The sequence below is a fragment of the Panicum virgatum genome, chromosome 2N (genome assembly GCF_016808335.1).
Source record: "Panicum virgatum strain AP13 chromosome 2N, P.virgatum_v5, whole genome shotgun sequence".
NCBI lineage: Eukaryota > Viridiplantae > Streptophyta > Magnoliopsida > Poales > Poaceae > Panicum > Panicum virgatum.
The window spans coordinates 42,968,988-42,986,778 of record NC_053146.1 but is presented as its reverse complement, the minus strand read 5'-3'; the positions used below and the strand labels follow the sequence as shown (position 1 = coordinate 42,986,778).

General features: G+C 48.6%; 2 protein-coding genes across 3 annotated transcripts in view; both read left to right on the top strand.

Annotated features, from left to right (window-relative positions):
• Positions 1-4,354: 4,354 nt before the first annotated feature.
• On the top strand, positions 4,355-17,041 carry LOC120660571. Of its 2 annotated transcripts, XM_039939144.1 has the most exons (4): positions 4,355-4,444; positions 4,711-4,787; positions 5,080-5,717; positions 16,421-17,041. In XM_039939144.1, exons 2-4 carry the CDS (start codon positions 4,721-4,723, stop codon positions 16,742-16,744), a joined length of 1,029 nt encoding a protein of 342 aa, XP_039795078.1. In that variant the 5' UTR covers positions 4,355-4,444; positions 4,711-4,720; the 3' UTR covers positions 16,745-17,041. The 2 variants fall into 2 exon arrangements, with proteins under 2 accessions (XP_039795078.1, XP_039795077.1); XM_039939143.1 differs by having other exon boundaries at positions 4,356-4,787.
• Positions 16,433-17,791, top strand: part of LOC120660573 (zinc finger BED domain-containing protein DAYSLEEPER-like) — an 18,179-nt gene continuing 16,820 nt past the window's right edge. The window contains exon 1 of the mRNA XM_039939145.1: positions 16,433-17,600. Coding sequence (XP_039795079.1) covers positions 16,976-17,600 — 625 coding nt within the window. The 5' untranslated portion in view covers positions 16,433-16,975. The remainder of the gene's footprint in view (positions 17,601-17,791) is intronic.

The following is a 17,791-nucleotide window of genomic DNA, read 5'->3' as shown; positions in this document are numbered from 1 at the left end:
ACCGCCCGGCAGGGGGGCGGCCGCCCGGCAGGGGGCGGTAGGGACTTATATATAAATTAAAAAAAAATTATTTGCGCGGAAGCCCTTGGCGGGAGCCTGCCGCCCCCCGGGGGACAGGCCCCTTGCCGCCACTCCACTGGGCGGCAGGGGCCTGCCGCCCGGCAGGGTGGCGGCAGGCTCCCACATACTGTATAAAAGGTTTCTCTCCCCCCTCCCCCTTCATTTGCTTCCCACGACATCCATAGAGCGGGAGGGAGAGAGGAGGGGTGAGGGAGGGAGTTGTAACGGCGAAGCCCTGCCGGATTTTGGATCCTAACCGCAGGTAATAAATATTTCTCAATTTTCTCGATCTAAATTTTTTGTATGTTTAATTCTATAATTAGTGTATGCAGCAGTAATGATATTTTAGCGATTTAGGTAATGTTTTTAATATAATTTAGGTAGAATTAAGATTAGTTTTTAGAAAAACCAATTAGGTTTACCAACAAATTTTGTGGTATTGATTAGTTGTTTAATACGAGAAAAAATTTCGAGAAATAGTCAAAAATTGTAGAAAATGTTAGAAAAGTATATGAAACATTCAGATAAATGGTAGAAAATGCAGAAAATGTTAGAAAATGTTAGAAAGATATATTGTAAAAAATTGTAGGAAATGCACGAAAATGTTAGAAAAGTTTATGAAAATTTAAGATAAATTGTAGAAAAATGCAGAAAAATTGTAGAAAATGCAAGAAAAATATATTTATAAAAATATATTGTACAAAAATTGTAGGAAATGCAAGAAAATGTTAGAAAAGTTTATGAAAATTTAAGATAAATTGTAGAAAAATGCAGAAAAATTATAGAAAATGCAGAAAACTTATATTTTTTTGTGTTAGGTATGGCCGAAGATACGCCAGCTCTACTTGACGGAGTCATAGACTCGTCGCACCGGTCCTTCCTTGCAGTGGTTCAGCGCGTGAAACTTAACGTGCTGCGTCCACGTCCACCAGCGGAGTTTATTCCTGTTGACCCACGATGGGTGCCCAGGTGATATGTCGTCGGATTATGTTTTTAAGAATACGTTTGTTTCGTATACGTTTCGTACATAATGTACTTACCTTTGATCGTTCTATTTTTCAGGTTGAGTGAGGCTGGTCTTCTTACTATAGGTCGTCTTGCTGAGAGTGGTTCAGTACAGCTGGACAGGTCCCTACTGACGGCTCTGGTTGATAGATGGAGGCCTGAGACAAACACCTTCCACCTCCCTTGTGGGGAGATGACACCGACCCTACAGGACGTTGCGATGCTGCTGGGTCTTCCTATCAGTGGGGATGCCGTAGGGCCTCGTGTCGTCCCGCCTACGTGGTTGGACGATCTAGAAGAGCGTTTTGCAAATATTGACATCGCGATTGATGTAGAAGAGCACCCAAAAGCAACAGGCCCTGCCAAGGCATGGATCCTCCAGTTCCAGGTACATACCTTATTTTGTTACGATTAATGTTAGAGTTATGCTTTTGACAAGTGCAGTTATGGTTTTATTTTATAATTGATCTCGTACTCATAAATGTTCATCTTTTCTATGTAGCCCGACAATTTGGCACATGATGCTGATGATGATAGCGTCACTCGATCCCTTGAGGCATACCTGTTGTGGTTGTTTGGATACATAATGTTTAACAACTCACACGGGGCCTATGTGGATAGGGTGCTTGTGCCTTACGCACTGGAGATCGCAGAGGCAGCTGTGGAGGAAATGCCTCAATACAGTTGGGGTGCAGCGGTACTTGCAGCCACGTACCGTGGCCTCTGCAAGGTATCGGTGCAAAATAAGCACAATGCAATTCTTACAGGATGTCCAATTCTGCTACAGCTTTGGTCGTACGAGAGGATAGCAATTGGTCGCCCGCTTGTCGACCACTCACCGTATGAGCTGGATATGTACGGTGACACCGAGGACGATAGGCCCACCATGGGGACTCTCTGGTACGCTCGTCAGGTACGGAAATGACTGCTACTCGTACTATTCTGTTGGCAATTCTGTTGCTTTGTTTTACCCTCTTTGTATTTCTTATTTGTACATATTATTATTAATTTTGTGCAGAAGAGGTGGGCCCACGTATTGTCTCGTCGGGCCTATCCTGAATTTGTGGCTGAGTTTGATCGGTTGACACCTGAAGACGTCGTGTGGGAGCCCTACTCCGAGTTGGCTATAAACACTCGTGCACCAATCGGGATATCTTCGGTTTGCTTTCAGGACCAGGCCTTTTGGATGACAACTACAACGTTGGTGTACGACGTTTACATTGAGGCTCACTGCCCGGACAGAGTCAGGAGACAGTTCGGTCAAAGGCAGTTGTATCCTGTGCCGTCAGCATTGGATCGGGTCGAACGCCATGACCACATGTAACAATTCATATACTATTTCAGTGACTATGCATTGTATAGTTAACTAATCATATTTGACTAAATTGTTTTCAATATTTAGTTTATCGAGGACTGGGCAACCCTTCTCCAACATGTGGGTGACAAGGGTGCAGCCTTGGGTCGATGGCTGGGACCAGGCAGAGGAGAACGTGGCGCTTGCGACCCCTGCACACACGGAGGCTTCGTACAGGGCGTACCTGAGCTGGTACCAGCCTCAGACTCGTTGCCGCTTGATATATGCTGACATGCAACCACAGCCGCATGTTGCGACAGCACAAGATGGGTATGCACGACATAGGAATGAGGCATTATCTGGGGCGGTGAGTCAAAGTTATCATCGCTTTTCAAATACTTTGGATTACAGTGTTAATGCCTTTCTTTTTCTTACTTGCAGTTTGAAATGTGCAGGTTGATGGACTTAGATGTCTGGGCGAATTTGATGAGGATTCGAGGGGGATCTATGATGGATAGAAATGAGCAAGAGTCGGCCTGGACCCGAGTTTCACAAAGAGCCCATTCCATGCTTGAAGCCTTTGGTAGCCGGACATCGTACGATGACTCGTACGGTTCGTCTCAAGCCTCGACCTCGTTTCCTTGTGGTCCCACATAGCAGCAGTCTTCCCATGCACCTTATTGGTCTCAGCAGCATTATCCAGGTACGTGAGGATACTTACTAACTTCCTACTTTGAAGCCAACAATTAATTCTCAGTCCATACAGGTGATGCACACCCACCTTACCAACCTCACGGAGGGACTCAGTTTAGTACCATGGCACCAGCTGCAGGGATGTCATTTCAACCAACACAGGCACCACCACGACCTTTCGGTAGACATATAGTCAATATCTTAATTTCAATTAATTGTGGTATGAAGTCTAATTCCTTTTGTATTTACATATAGGATCACAACAGCTATATGATGCTGGACCTTCTTCGTATTACCCTACGGCGACAGCAGAAGGAACGCAAGGTAAATACCTAATATGTAGCCAGAATTTATCATGTGCTTCTTATTTCTATGAATATTTTAAATAATTTGAACGGTTTACAGGATCGCACCACCAGCTTCCTGATATGGGTCATTCATCGTATCCACCACCACCAGGTACGTATGATGAATATGTACCCAAATATATGATTTATAAGACTATGATTAAGATATCTTAATTGCTACTGTATAGGGCCCACACAGGATACCTTTGAGGCGAACTTCGAAGATTGGAGTCGGTTATTTTCTACACCTAACCAGCAGGCCGATCATACCTTCCAGACACCTATGGCCACCGGACGTCCAGGTAGAGACGTAGGGCCTCCAGAGCGGCACACCTACTCTACAGACCACGTCCACGCTCAGCGTAAAAGAGGTCGACATGGCGGGGGGTGGCCGGGGTGGTTAGGAGGTGGTTCTAGCTGTTTCCGTATTTTTGTTATGGACATGTCGTCATGTTATACTTATTTCGTTCTCAGGCATCACCTATTTCGTTCTCATTTGCATATGTGTATTAATTGCTAACTTATACTTTTCATATTCATATACTTTACTAATGCTTTTTATTTCTATCCAAAATATCTAAAACCGGCCCATTTTGCGGGGAGGGGGAGCCTGCCGCCCCCCTGCCGGGCGGCAGGCCCCCTGCCGCCCAGTGGAGTGGTGGCAGGGGGCCTGCTGCCCGGCAGGAGGGCGGCAGGCTCCCGCCGAGGGCTTCCGCGCAAATAATTTTTTTTTAATTTACATATAAGTCACTGCCGCCCCTCTGCCGGGCGGCAGGCCCCCTGCCGCCCCCCTGCCGGGCGGTAGGGGTACAAAACTGTAAATTGTGATATTAAAAATATATTTCTATAAAAAATGTTTTCCAAAAATATAAAAATGAAAAAGACGCCGTTGTCACGTCGCGTGCCGCCGCCGCCCGCTAGCTGGGTCCTTCTGCATCATTTCCCTTATGGCGCGCCGGCGCAGGTGCGATGCAAAGCGCGGCGAAAAGTGGCGGGGAAAAAAAAATTCCCACCATTGCAGCCTGTCTCTTCCGCCGTCGCCAAGGTAGAGACTCTGCGTTCCCCCTCTCTATCTCCCTCGGTTCTGAGAACCCAGATTTGTTGATCCGTCTCTCGTGCTGTGGGATTGTAAGAATCGATGTGTGTGCTTCCCAAGTTCCTGACGGTTTTTGCCAGATAACGCACCGCTCCTTGTTCAGTTGTTCGTCGCGGTAGATTTTGCTTTTGGTTGATTCGTTTGACCGTTTGTTTCGGAAAGCGAGCGTGCGAATCGGAGGTTGGAGCAGATGATTTACCTCTATCGCTGTGTAGGTAACTAGGTATGGGTCAAGATTGTCATGGTGCCCCTGACTGCTTCATTGAAGAAGACGACGAGGGAATGGGGAACGGTACGTATCTGATATCTTCTATTCATGACTATTCCCTCAGGTTTTGATAGTCTTCTGTATTATTAATGTTGTTCTACGAACACAGCTTTCTTCTTACATATCGTGTGATCGTGTCCCATATTTAGTCTTGCACTCATGTATGCTCAGTATTTATGTGCATGGAGACTTTATTCAGTTAGCTTATGGAATAGAAGTCTGCTCGCTTGCATTTGGACAATGTTGAAATAGCAGCTTAATTTTTTAATTTCCTCATGTTTGTTTATATTCATAAATAGTCTTTCTTGATTCCTAGGCATGGAAGATGTGGTTGACAATGTGAACAATGAATTAGTTGAACAAGAAGAGAGCACTGGCAGCATCCCTAGCCCGCTGTTCTGCACAACAAGGCCGAATAAAAGGCTTCCGTCGAAGGTGTGGGATGACTTCATACCCACCTTTGTCGACAGGAAGGTCGTGCGGGCTGAATGCATGCACTGCCACAGGACCTTCAACTACAACAGCACCAATGGAACTACTGGCCTGCGCAAACACCAGAGCAAGTGCAGCCCTGGGACTCAGAAGAGGCCAAGGCAGCATGAGCATACACCATTGCCATCTACACAGAAAAGCATAGCAGCTGTCAGCTCTGACCCAAAACAGAAGAAGCTCCCATTCCTTCCATCTGGCCGAAACAAATGCACGGGAACATCAGATGAAATTCCTGTGCAGGAGCTTGCCTTCCCAGACACGCATACTGACAAGAATCAGAAAAAACAGGAGGTTGATCAGAACGGGCCTCATGAGATGCTTGCAACACCTGAGCTTTCCACTGATCAACAGAAGAACCAGATTCATGGGGAAATTTTATTGCCTGAGCAGGACTTTCCTAATGACTTGAGTCAGAAGAATCAGAAGGTTGATCAGAACTGTTCTCCCGAAGAACTTGTAAGGATATTGAGGAATGTTGAGTACTCTATCCTGCTTGTGATAAGTGAATTGTCAATAGTGCGGTGTGATCGTGCGCTTGGTCTTTGGATTGCAGGTACACGGGCGTCAAGTGTCGACGGGGAGCTGCCGTGGAGGTGCTGTGGCCGATGGACCGTGCGGTGGACGGCCGTGAAGGCCAGCCGGGACCGGAGCTCGGACCGGGCGGCAGCTGTGGCGTCCACTCCTGGATCGAGGGCGCAAGCGGCGACGGAAGACGAGTTTCTTGGTTTGCGCCACAAAACCAAGGAGGCGGACGGCGGTTGAAGACGCCAAGTCGTGGAGGCACGGGCGTCGGTCTCGGGACTGACGGAGGCGACGGGCATCGACGGCGTCTAGGGCCTCGCTGCGGGCGAGGAGGTGACGGGCGTCGGGCGGCGTCTAGGGCCGTCAGAAGGCCGAGGCGGGAACGGCGTCTAGGGCCACGGCGTGGAGGCGGGAATCTTCCCGCGCGTGAGGTTTTGGCGGTTTTCTCAAAACCGGCCACTTACCCGGGTTTCGTGGACCCTCCAAAACCACGGACTGGATCTTCATCAAGACGGCGGCATCGTGGAGAAGACTTCGCTCCGAAGAAAGAACATCTGCCGTCGGAAGAGATCGTGTACAGGGGGTGCTGCAGGCCAACCGGTCTGACCGGTCCAGCGTACCGGTCTGACCGGTCCCGCGGGTATAAATACCCCTTCACTTGTGTTAGGTTAATAGCGGCTTTTGTAATCTGTTCGTGGACTCCTCTGTTCTCCAGGCCGCCGCTCCTGTGTTCCTCTCCCTCTGTTCCTCTCTTTAGAGTAGGATTTGTCCATGGATTTGTGAGACTTTGTATTGGATTTGATTGGGAAAGGAGGCCCCATCCTCCTTGTGCCCTCTGGGCTTTAGAATCAATCCAATTCTGTCCATCTTGTGCTTTTTGTGATGGATTTTTGTTTCGATTTTGATGCACTTGATTGCAATGTTTCGTAGAGCTCTTTGGAGTGATTCCCGTGCTTCTAACTTCGTGCCAAATTCTCTGGAATCACGAGCTCATCAGAATTGAAGTTCTTGAGTGTTTGAGAAAACCCCAATCCCTTTTGATCTCCCCCATAATTCTCAAGATTCGTTAATCTTTAGGACGAGATCTGTTGGGGATACGTTCTTGGGGTAGAAACGAAGCAATCCCCCAAGTTTCATCGATTTTCATGGTCGTTTGGTTGCGATCCTTCGTTTGAATCCAAGTTTTCGGGGGTTTTTTGGGTGCCACCGGTCAGACCGGTAGGCAAGACCAGTCAGACCGGTCTGCTCGCTTTTGAACTGCCGAAACCGGTCAGACCGGTCCTGTGCACCGGTCAGACCGGTCCAGGCAGATCAGTTCTGCAGTTTTTCCAATTCGCTTTCGATTTGCTTCGTGGTTTCGCTAGCTCATTCGAGGCCTTTTGTTTTGGTTTAGCTTTTCAATAGCTACTCCAAACTTTGGTCAGAACGCTTGAGGGCTTGGGTGATTTTGGGACATAGGCCGATGATTCGAATTTCGAAGAAATTTTGATCGGCTCCCATTCACCCCCCTCTGGTCGTCGGCTTCGGTCCCTCAATTGATATCAGAGCTTGGTTGAGGTTTTCAGTACTTTAACCGGTTCGAAAACCACTCGGCGACCATGGCGAGTCTTGGTAAGATCCCGGTGTTTTCCGGCGAGGACTATGCCTAATGGAAGGTTCGCATGAGAGCCTTCCTGCAGAGCATGGGAGCCGATGTCTGGGAGATTACCACGAACCAGCTTTACGAGGTGCTTGCTGTTCGGGCCACGCCTCTTTAGGTGACCCAGCACGAGGCTAACGCCAAGGCCGTCAATGCCTTGTTCGTTGGCGTTTCTCGTGCGGAGTTCTCACGCGTCCAGGGTTTTCAGGAAGCCCACAAAATTTGGACGTGCCTTGAGAACTACCACGAGGGTACACCTAAGGTGAAGGCCAGACTGTTCAAGACTCACCGGCGTGAGTACGAGAACTTCACACAGGAGCCGGGTGAGAGCGTTGACTTGATGTTTAGTCGTTTTCAGTCGATTGTGAATAAAGTCAATGCGAACATATCTGCTGGTGCCCTTGAGTACACAGAGCACGAGAAGGCCCTTAAGTTGCTTTACGCACTTGATCGCTCTGTGTGGGATCTCAAGGTGAACACCATCATTGAGTCTGCTGGCTATGAGACTCTGACGGTGAACGAGCTTTTCAGCATGCTCAAGGCCACAGAGGTGGATAACCAGACACGAGCCAAACTCAATGGTGCCCCTCCTTCCAAGAACGTCGCTCTTTTGACTGGCCCAGGTAGTGGATCAGGCTCTAACGCCAACTCTGCTCTTGGCTTTTCTCTTGCCTCTTTGCCTTCTGTTTCAGATGAGCAGCTAGAGACGCTGGGCGACGACGACTTGTGCCTCCTCATCAGCAAGTTCCAGCGCGTCTACCACAACAGGCAGAGGAAGAAGAACCCCGGGTGCTACAACTGTGGCGATCTGAACCACTTCATCGCCGATTGCCCCAAGAAGTCCGGTGGTGGCCAGAACAACTCCTTCGACTACTACCGCCACCGCGACCGCGACGAGGGAGGCTCCAACAAGGAGTGTCGGCACCACAAGCACCGCAGTCGTGACCGGGGAGGACGCTTTGACAAGGAGTCGCTCAAGAAGCGCTTCCAGTACAAGGCCAAGAAGTGGGAGAAGGCCTTCCTGGCGCAGCTCAGCGACCTCGACAAGAGCTCCAACACCGACCGCTCTTCTTCACCGACCTCCGACGACGACGACAAGAAGAAGAAGAAGCGGGACAAGGAAGCCACCGGCTTCATCGGCCTTTGCTTGGCAGCCGGTCGGCGCAAGAGCTTCTGCACCATGGCGGGCGAAGCCGATGGTGCTCGTGTGTCTTCGGGTGGACGTGCTACACCGACGCACTCCGGCTCTTCTCCTGGATCCGAGAGCGATTCAGAGGTAAACTCCACGATCGACCTGCTTGATACAGAGGTTAGGGAGTTGTACACCGCTCTCGACAACCAGAAGAGGCTGCTTAAGGAAGCAGCTAGAGAGCGTAGAAAGCTTAGGGCTGAGCTGGCTTGTGCTAGGGAGAAATCTAGTGATGATGAGTGCGCTGGCTGCATATCTCCCATGAATGATCTTGTTGCTCTCCGTGCCAAGCATGATGAGAACGTCGCGAACTTAGATGTTGCTAAGACTTCGCTTTCTGACGTGTCTCACGAGCTAGCCAAGGCCAAGCATGAGCTTGAACTTGTCAAGGACGCTCCCATTGTTAGTGATGTACTTGAATGCGATGGGTGTCCTATCTTCAAGTCTGATCTAGCTTCTTTGCAGTATAAGTTTGCTACTGTTGTTTGTGAACTAGAGGAGCTTAGATCTAGGCCTGCTTTGCTTGGCGCTTGTAAGCTTTGTCCCTCGCTTAGGTTGGAGCTAAAGGAGAAGAATGCTTTGATCAAGTCTTTTGGAAAGACTAAGGTCATAGAGTCTAGCCCACCTATTGACTACTCTGTTTTCCCTGGTTTGATTGCTGATTTAGATAGTCTTGCGGTAGAGAAAGCCAACTTAGAGAATGAGAATACCTATCTTAGGGCGATTCTGAGTTGGGTTTCTAGCAGTGAGCCGCAGTGGGGCATGATGATTAAGCAGTTCAAGCGTGGTGATGGATTTGGGGTCGGTTACACATACACGAAGTCAGACTTTAATAGGTTGTATGGTAAGATTAGCAAGGCTGCTGGAAACACTGCTAGCACGAGCACGCAGCCTTCGCTTGTTGACCCCGCGGATGGTGTGCTTAAAGAACCACCTAAAGCACCTCCGCAGAAGCAGGTTTGGGTTCCAAAGCCCAATGCGCTGAGAAATCCCCTCGACACGCTCCTTGCTGCCACAGCCCAGGTTGCCCAGAAGAAGAGGATTGTTCCTCCCCGCCCGCAGGCTAGGCCTCCACCTCCCAAGCGTGAGGTGAGGTACCACTGCGAGTTCTGTGACAGGGAAGGCCACATGGAGGAGTTTTGCTTCAGGAGGAACCGGGCTGTGAGGAGAGAGTAGGAGAGATGGAACGCGGACATGTACTCTGCTCGGGTGCATGGTCCTTCTCGGCGTGGTGATAGGCGAGATGCTAGGGCGTGCCGTGTAGGTGGAGGTCAGGGAGACGGTGGTGGTTACCGTGCTCCAGCGGGTGGTCGCTTTGCCAGTCGTGCTCCTGGTCGTTTTCAGTGCGGCTATGGACCACGGGACCGAGGCTTTGGATGAGGTTTTGAGTCTCCACGCTTTCGTCGCGGTAGTGTTCGTCAGTCACGCGGTAGATGGGACGAGGGATACGCTTTGTCTGGTTTTGCTAACCCTTCTGTAGAGCAAATGGCTCGACACTGGTTTGCTTCTCACTTTGCTAATCCCAGTGTTCAGACATTTGCTCACCCTTTGTCTCACTACTGATGTGCAGGTCGGAGGCTTGGAGAACAGGGGGATTATGGACTCCGGTTTTTCGCGCCACATGACCGGAAATGACAAATGGTTCTCCAGCCTCACCCCGATGCGCTCAAAGGAGTACATTGTGTTCGGGGATAATGGAAGAGGAAAGGTACGTGGACTTGGCGTTGTTCGAGTTTCTGATCGCTTTACCCTGAGAGAAGTTGCTTTGGTTTCGAATCTTGGCTTTAATTTGCTCTCTGTGTCGCAACTTCTTGATGAGGGGTTTGAGGTTCGCTTTAAGGAGGGTTGTTCGCGTGTTCTTGATTCCAGAGGAGATTTGGTTTGCCGAATTACACCTCACGATCGAGTTTTCTTAGTTGACTTCTCTGGAACTCCTTTTGGCCCTTCTCATTGCTTGATGGCTGGTCCTTATTCTGATTTGTGGAAGTGGCATAGGAGACTTGGACATTTGATCTTCGATTTGTTGTCGAGACTGAGCTCACTTGGCCTGATCCGAGGATTACCCAAATTGAAGTTTGAAAAGGACCTTGTTTGCCATCCGTGTCGCCACGGGAAGATGATTGCTACTTCACATCCACCTGTTAATCAGGTGATGACCGCTCACCCTGGGGAGTTGCTACATATGGATACAGTTGGTCCTTCTAGGGTGATGTCTGTTGGTGGGAAGTGGTACGTGCTTGTGATTGTGGACGACTTTTCTCGCTATTCTTGGGTCTTTTTCATGAGAACCAAGGATGAGGCTTTCGAGTTTGATCGGGACTTGATCTCGAGGTTGAAAAACGAGTTACCCCATGCCATGAGCGCGATCTGCAGTGACAATGGCACATAATTCAAAAACACTCGTTTTGACGCCTTTTGCAGTGATCAAGGGCTCGAACACCAGTATTCTTCTCCCTACACTCCACAGCAGAATGGAGTCGTAGAGCGGAAGAATCGGACGCTAGTTGAGATGGCGAGGACGATGCTCGATGAGCATAGGACTCCTCGCAAATACTGGGCTGAGACGGTTAACACCGCTTGTTACGTGTCCAACCGCATTTTCTTGCGTGCCTTCATGCACAGGACTTCTTATGAGTTGCGGTTTGGATGCCAGCCCCATGTTGATCGTCTCAGAGTTTTCGGTTGCCGGTGCTTTGTGCTGAAAGATAGAAATCTTGATAAGTTTGAGTCTCGCTCGTCTAACGGTGTTTTTTTCGGTTATGCTTCTTACTCTAGAGCGTACCGTGTGCTGATTATTGATACTAACATCGTCAGAGAGACTTGTGAAGTCACTTTCGACGAGACTGCACCGTGCAATTCTTTTGTCTTTGAAGTTGCAGGAGATGATGAGCTCGGCACCTCCATCTTTGAAGATGAGGAGGAAGAAGCTGCAGATGGCGATGCTGAGGCTACCACGCGTGCTGTGGACCCAGCTATCTCTGCTACGAGCTCGGACGATGACGACGGCCCCGATCCGACTACGTCTACTTCATGGGGGCTGTTCGAGGAGGTGACTCAGGCTTCACCAGCTGCACCTGAGGAGGCACCAGCCTTGGTTGAGGAGGAGGCGACTTCGACACGGGAAGCACCGCGACACATTCAGCGCCGCCATCCACCTCAACAGATGCTAGGTGATCTCAACGAGCGAGTCACCAGGTCCAAGGTAACAAGTATCGCTGGCTTTGCTCATTCAGCATTTGTTGCCTCTTTTGAGCCCAAAGATATTGGACACGCTCTTTATGATTCTAATTAGGTCAATGCCATGCATGAGGAACTTGAAAATTTTGAAAGAATCCAAGTTTGGGTCTTAGTCGAGCCTCCACCTGCTTGTAATCCCATCGGAATGAAGTGGGTTTTCAAAAACAAGCAGGGTGAGGATGGTTTGGTTGTTCGGAACAAGGCTCGTCTTGTTGCTCAGGGGTTTTGTCAAAAAGAGGGTATTTATTTTGAGGAAACTTTTGCACCTGTTGCTCGTTTGGAAGCTATTCGAATCTTTCTTGCATTTGCTGCTTCCAAGGGTTTTAAGGTCTTCCAAATGGATGTTAAATCTGCCTTCTTGAATGGCTTTATTGATGAAGAGGTTTATGTGAAGCAACCCCCTGGTTTCGAAAATCCCAAGTTTCCAAACCGTGTTTATAAACTTCAGAAAGCTCTTTACGGTTTGAAACAGGCACCTAGAGCTTGGTATGATAGATTGAAAACTTTTTTGCTGGCTCAGGGCTTTAAAATGGGATGTGTTGATAAAACTTTGTTCCTCATGCGATCTGGCACTGATTTTCTTTTAGTTCAGATATACGTGGATGATATTATCTTTGGTGGCTCTTCTCACGCTCTTGTCTCCAAGTTTTCTGAGCAGATGTCCAGGGAGTTTGAGATGAGCATGATGGGTGAGTTGCAGTTCTTCCTCGGGCTGCAGATCAAGCAAACTCCTCAGGGCACTTTTGTCCATCAAGCCAAGTACACTAGAGACTTGCTACGGAAGTTCGACATGAGTGACTTGTCTTCTCAGCCGACTCCGATCAGCACATCTACGGCGCTTGATGAGGACTTGGACGGCAAGGCGGTGGACCAGAAGGAGTACAGGAGCATGATCGGCTCTCTCCTGTACCTGACGGCGACGCGACCGGACATCCAGTTCGGCGTCTGCCTCTGCGCGCAATATCAGGCTTCGCCACGCACCTCCCACAGGCAGGTGGTGAAACGCATCTTCAGGTATCTGAAATTCACCCCTGAATTTGGTCTTTGGTATTCTGCAGACTCTTCTCTGGTTTTGGTGGGCTTTTCTGATGCCGATTTCGAAGGGTGTCGGTTGGATCGCAAGTCGACATCCGGCACTTGTCAATTTCTCGGTACATCTTTGGTGTCTTGGTCCTCTCGCAAGCAGGCTAGCGTAGCGCTTTCTTCCACAGAAGCGGAGTATGTTGCCGCTGCTAGCTGCTGCTCCCAGATACTTTGGATGAGACAAACCTTGCAGGATTATGGATTGAGTTTTGGTGGGGTTCCCATCTTTGTATACAACATGTCCGCTATTAGCATTGCAAAGAACTCTGTCCTACACTCTAGAACCAAGCACATAGACATCCGATTCTATTTCCTGCGAGATAACCATGAGAGAGGACACATAGACCTGATTCATGTCCCTTCAGAGAGGCAAACCGCAGATATCCTCACCAAACCTCTAGAGCAGGACACCTTTGCTCGCTTGCGAGGGGAGCTTGGGGTTTGTTACCCCTTTTAATCACTGACTTTTGTTTTGGTTAGCTTGGTAGGTCTTTGTTTTGCTTCTCTTGGTTTTCTAGGTTTGGTAGTTGCATTGTGCATATGCATTGTACATGTTTGCATTTTGCATTATCTCACTTGCACTAGCATTCTTGTATACATTGCTATGATCTTCTAGTGCCTGCTAGTGTGAGTTGATAAACTTGATCATGTATATCTTGGTCCATTGTGTATATGACATCATCTGAGTTAAGCTATTTTGATTTGAAAAATATGAAAACAAGATCACCCTGTCTTGGCTACTAGCATGTTAGGGCGTGTTGATATGCTTTGCTATCTTATTCATGCTAGTGTGGCTTTTCGTTCAGCAATTCATACTTGAAATGATCTAAATCTGATAAAATTGCTTGAACTGATCTGGAAATGGATTGAAAAGATCCAGGTGGGATTGCTTGTCGCACTGATCGAGCTTTCGGGACGGCTCACTTTGCACTTGTGAGAACCCGGGCAAGGTTGTGCATGACTGAAACGAGTGCTTTAAGCTTCTGATTGTTTTTTGGCATAGGCTTGGCCTCGTTGCTAAGTAAAGGATGACAAGCTTTCAACCCCTAGCACTAAGAATTGCTTGCTATAAATTTGATTAAAAAAATGAATGTTGGCAACTTGTTTTGGCTGGTTTGGCTCACCTGTATGAGTTTGATTAGCACTGCTTTCCATTCCCTACTTGTTAGTGCTAGATCATGGGTGATGCTTTTATTTCTCCTAAAACTGAACTTGCCTAGCTCTAGACTGATTTGATATACTCTGTTGAGCTAGGTGCAGGTCTTGTTTGTGGATGCACACGTGCTTGTGACTAGATGTTGCTCATATCATTGTATCCCTGAATGCTTTCACTTACACCTCCTGCATTACATTCATTGCATAGCATCTGTTCAGGGGGAGTTTCTGCTTCAGGGGGAGCTTTTAGGTCTTTTTAGGCTTGATGTGTGCATGTGCCAACAAGGGGGAGAATTTTGAGAGAAGTGATCGAACAAGGGGGAGACTTGTTTGATTTTTGAAAAATTTGTTGTGCATAGGGTTTTGAGAGTGCTTCATTTTGGGAGAGTTGCATTTTTGAGAGGGAAAAACTTTGCTTGGGGAGTTTCTGCTTTGTTCTTGGCTCCTAGTTTTCCTCGGTTTCCCTCTGCTTCTTGCATAACTGCGTCGAGCGTTACCTCTGTCTTTGAGGAGTCATGTTTTGGCTTTTGATCGATTGCGTTGAGCCTTTGCCCTTGTCTTAGGGGATCGATTTTGCTTGAGTAAGTGATTGTTCTTGCCCTTCTGAGCCTTTTGTCACTTGCTTGTGCGTCTTTGTTCTTTTCTAGTTTCACTTCTCTTGGTTCGTTTGTGGTGTGTTGACAATGCACTCATCAAGGGGGAGATTGAGGAATGTTGAGTACTCTATCCTACATGTGATAAGTGAATTGTCAACAGTGCGGTGTGATCGTGCGCTTGGTCTTTGGATTGCAGGTACACGGGCGTCAAGTGTCGACGGGGAGCTGCCGTGGAGGTGCTGTGGCCGATGGACCGTGCGGTGGACGGCGGTGAAGGGCAGCCGGGACCGGAGCTCGGACCGGGCGGCAGCTGTGGCGTCCACTCCTGGATCGAGGGCGCAAGCGGCGATGGAAGGCGGGTTTCTTGGTTTGCGCCACAAAACCAAGGAGGCGGACGGCGGTTGAAGACGCCAAGTCGTGGAGGCACGGGCGTCGGTCTCGGGACTGACGGAGGCGACGGGCGTCGACGGAGTCTAGGGCCTCGCTGCGGGCGAGGAGGTGACGGGCGTCGGGCGGCGTCTAGGGCCGTCAGAAGGCCGAGGCGAGAACGACGTCTAGGGCCACGGCGTGGAGGCGGGAATCTTCCCGCGCGTGAGGTTTTGGCGGTTTTCTCAAAACCGGCCACCTACCCAGGTTTCGTGGACCCTCCAAAACCGCGGACTGGATCTTCATCAAGATGGCGGCATCGTGGAGAAGACTTCGTTCCGAAGAAAGAACATCGGCCGTCGGATGAGATCGTGTACAAGGGGTGCTGCAGGCCAACCGGTCTGACCGGTCCCTGGCACCGGTCTGATCGGTCTAATCAACCGGTCTGACCGGTCCAGCGTACTGGTCTGACCGGTCCCGCGGGTATAAATACCCCTTCACTTGTGTTAGGTTAATAGCGGCTTTTGTAATCTGTTCGTGGACTCCTCTGTTCTCCAGGCCGCCGCCCCTGTGTTCCTCTCCCTCTGTTCCTCTCTTTAGAGTAGGATTTGTCCATGGATTTGTGAGACTTTGTATTCGATTTGATTGGGAAAGGAGGCCCCATCCTCCTTGTGCCCTCTGGGCTTTAGAATCAATCCAATTCTGTCCATCTTGTGCTTTTTGTGATGGATTTTTGTTTCGATTTTGATGCACTTGATTGCAACGTTTCGTAGAGCTCTTTGGAGTGATTCCCGTGCTTCTAACTTCGTGCCAAACTCTCTGGAATCACGAGCTCATCAGAATTGAAGTTCTTGAGTGTTTGAGAAAACCCTAATCCCTTTTGATCTCCCCCATAATTCTCAAGATTCGTTGATCTTTAGGACGAGATCTCTTGGGGATACGTTCTTGGGGTAGAAACGAAGCAATCCCCCAAGTTTCATCAATTTTCGTGGTCGTTTGGTTGCGATTCTTTGTTTGAATCCAAATTTTCGGGGGTTTTCTGGGTGCCACCGGTCAGACCGGTAGGCAAGACCGGTCAGACCGGTCTGCTCGCTTTTGAACTGCCGAGACCGGTCAGACCGGTCCTGTGCACCGATTAGACCGGTCCAGGCAGATCAGTTCTGCAGTTTTTCCAATTCGCTTCCGATTTGCTTCGTGGTTTCGCTCGCTCGTTCGAGGCCTTTTGTGTTGGTTTAGCTTTTCAATAGCTACTCCAAACTTTGGTCAGAACGCTTGAGGGCTTGGGCGATTTTGGGACATAGGCCAACGATTCGAATTTCAAAGAAATTTTGATCGGCTCCCATTCACCCCCCTCTGGTCGCCGGCTTCGGTCCCTCAGATATTGGCCATACACGGGCACCTACCAAGGATGCTGGAGCAAGATGGATTCAGAAAGGCAGTCGCTTGCTTAAATCCTATGGTCAATATGCCATCCCACTATGACTTTACAGGAAACATCTGTGACTTGTTTCAGCAAGAAAATTCCAAGCTAAAGGACAGGTTAGCTGCTTTACATACTCGGGTTTGCTTGAGTGCTTATATGTGGAATTATGATCCACACTTGGCCTTCTTGTGCTTGAGTGTTCACTACATTGATGATGAATGGGAGAAACAGCAAAAGATCATCACATTCTCTCCCATGGACCCCTCTTGTGATGCATAAGAATCTAGTAATGTCATATTGGGGGCTATTAGAGAATGGGGCCTTCATGACAAGGTTTTCAGCATTACAGTGGATGATGCTTTCATTGATGATTCAGTAACTTCAAATGTCGAAGCCAGTCTACAGAAATGGAACAAAGCTGGTGCAAATCTGAACTTGTTTGTAGTACGTACTGCAACTCATTTACTTGATCAGGTTATCCAGGTGGGACTGGATGAACTTGACAGAATCATGGAGAAATCAGCAAAGTGCACCAAGTATGCAAAGGGTTCCAACCGTGTAGCAGTACGGTATCCCAACAGCAGATATGCCCCATCACCAAAAGACTGGAGAACGGCAAATAAGATTTGTGAGATTTTGAAAGATTTTCATGAAGACATTGACTTGATGCCAAACCTTCCTAGTCCAGCAGATCTCTTTGGCACGCTGAAAAAGGTTTATCGCAAGGCTGATTTCGAGAGCCGATATGAGAGTGATGAATATTTTTCCAAAGTGCTGGAGAAGATTAAACAAAAGTTTAAGGAACACTGGAAAGTCTGTTTCTTGCATTTCTATATGCCTATGGTCATGGATCCTAAATACAGTATGAAATGCATCAAGCACTTCATTCAAGGCAACGAAAGGGATGACTATATGCATGAAGTGTGTAATACATTTGTCAATCTCTTCAATGAATATTTAGATCAGGTGGATGATCCTAACTGCACTTCCGGGTCAGAAACTAGCAAGGGGACTTTTGAGAATGCAGATACGTTGTTGAGGTATTATCAGGACTCTAAGCATCAATCTTGTGAGCGACCAATGACTGAACTTGGCCAGTACCTGCAAGAAACCGGTCCTGCTTCAGGCAATCCCAGTGTTCTTGAGGAATGTTGAGTACTCTATCCTGCATGTGATGAGTGAATTGTCAACCGTGCGGTGTGATCGTGCGCTTGGTCTTTGGATTGCAGGTACATGGGCGTCGATTGTCGACGGAGAGTTGCCGTGGAGGAGCTCGGGCCGGGCGGCAGCTGTGGTGTCCACTCCTGGATCGAGGGCGCAAGTGGC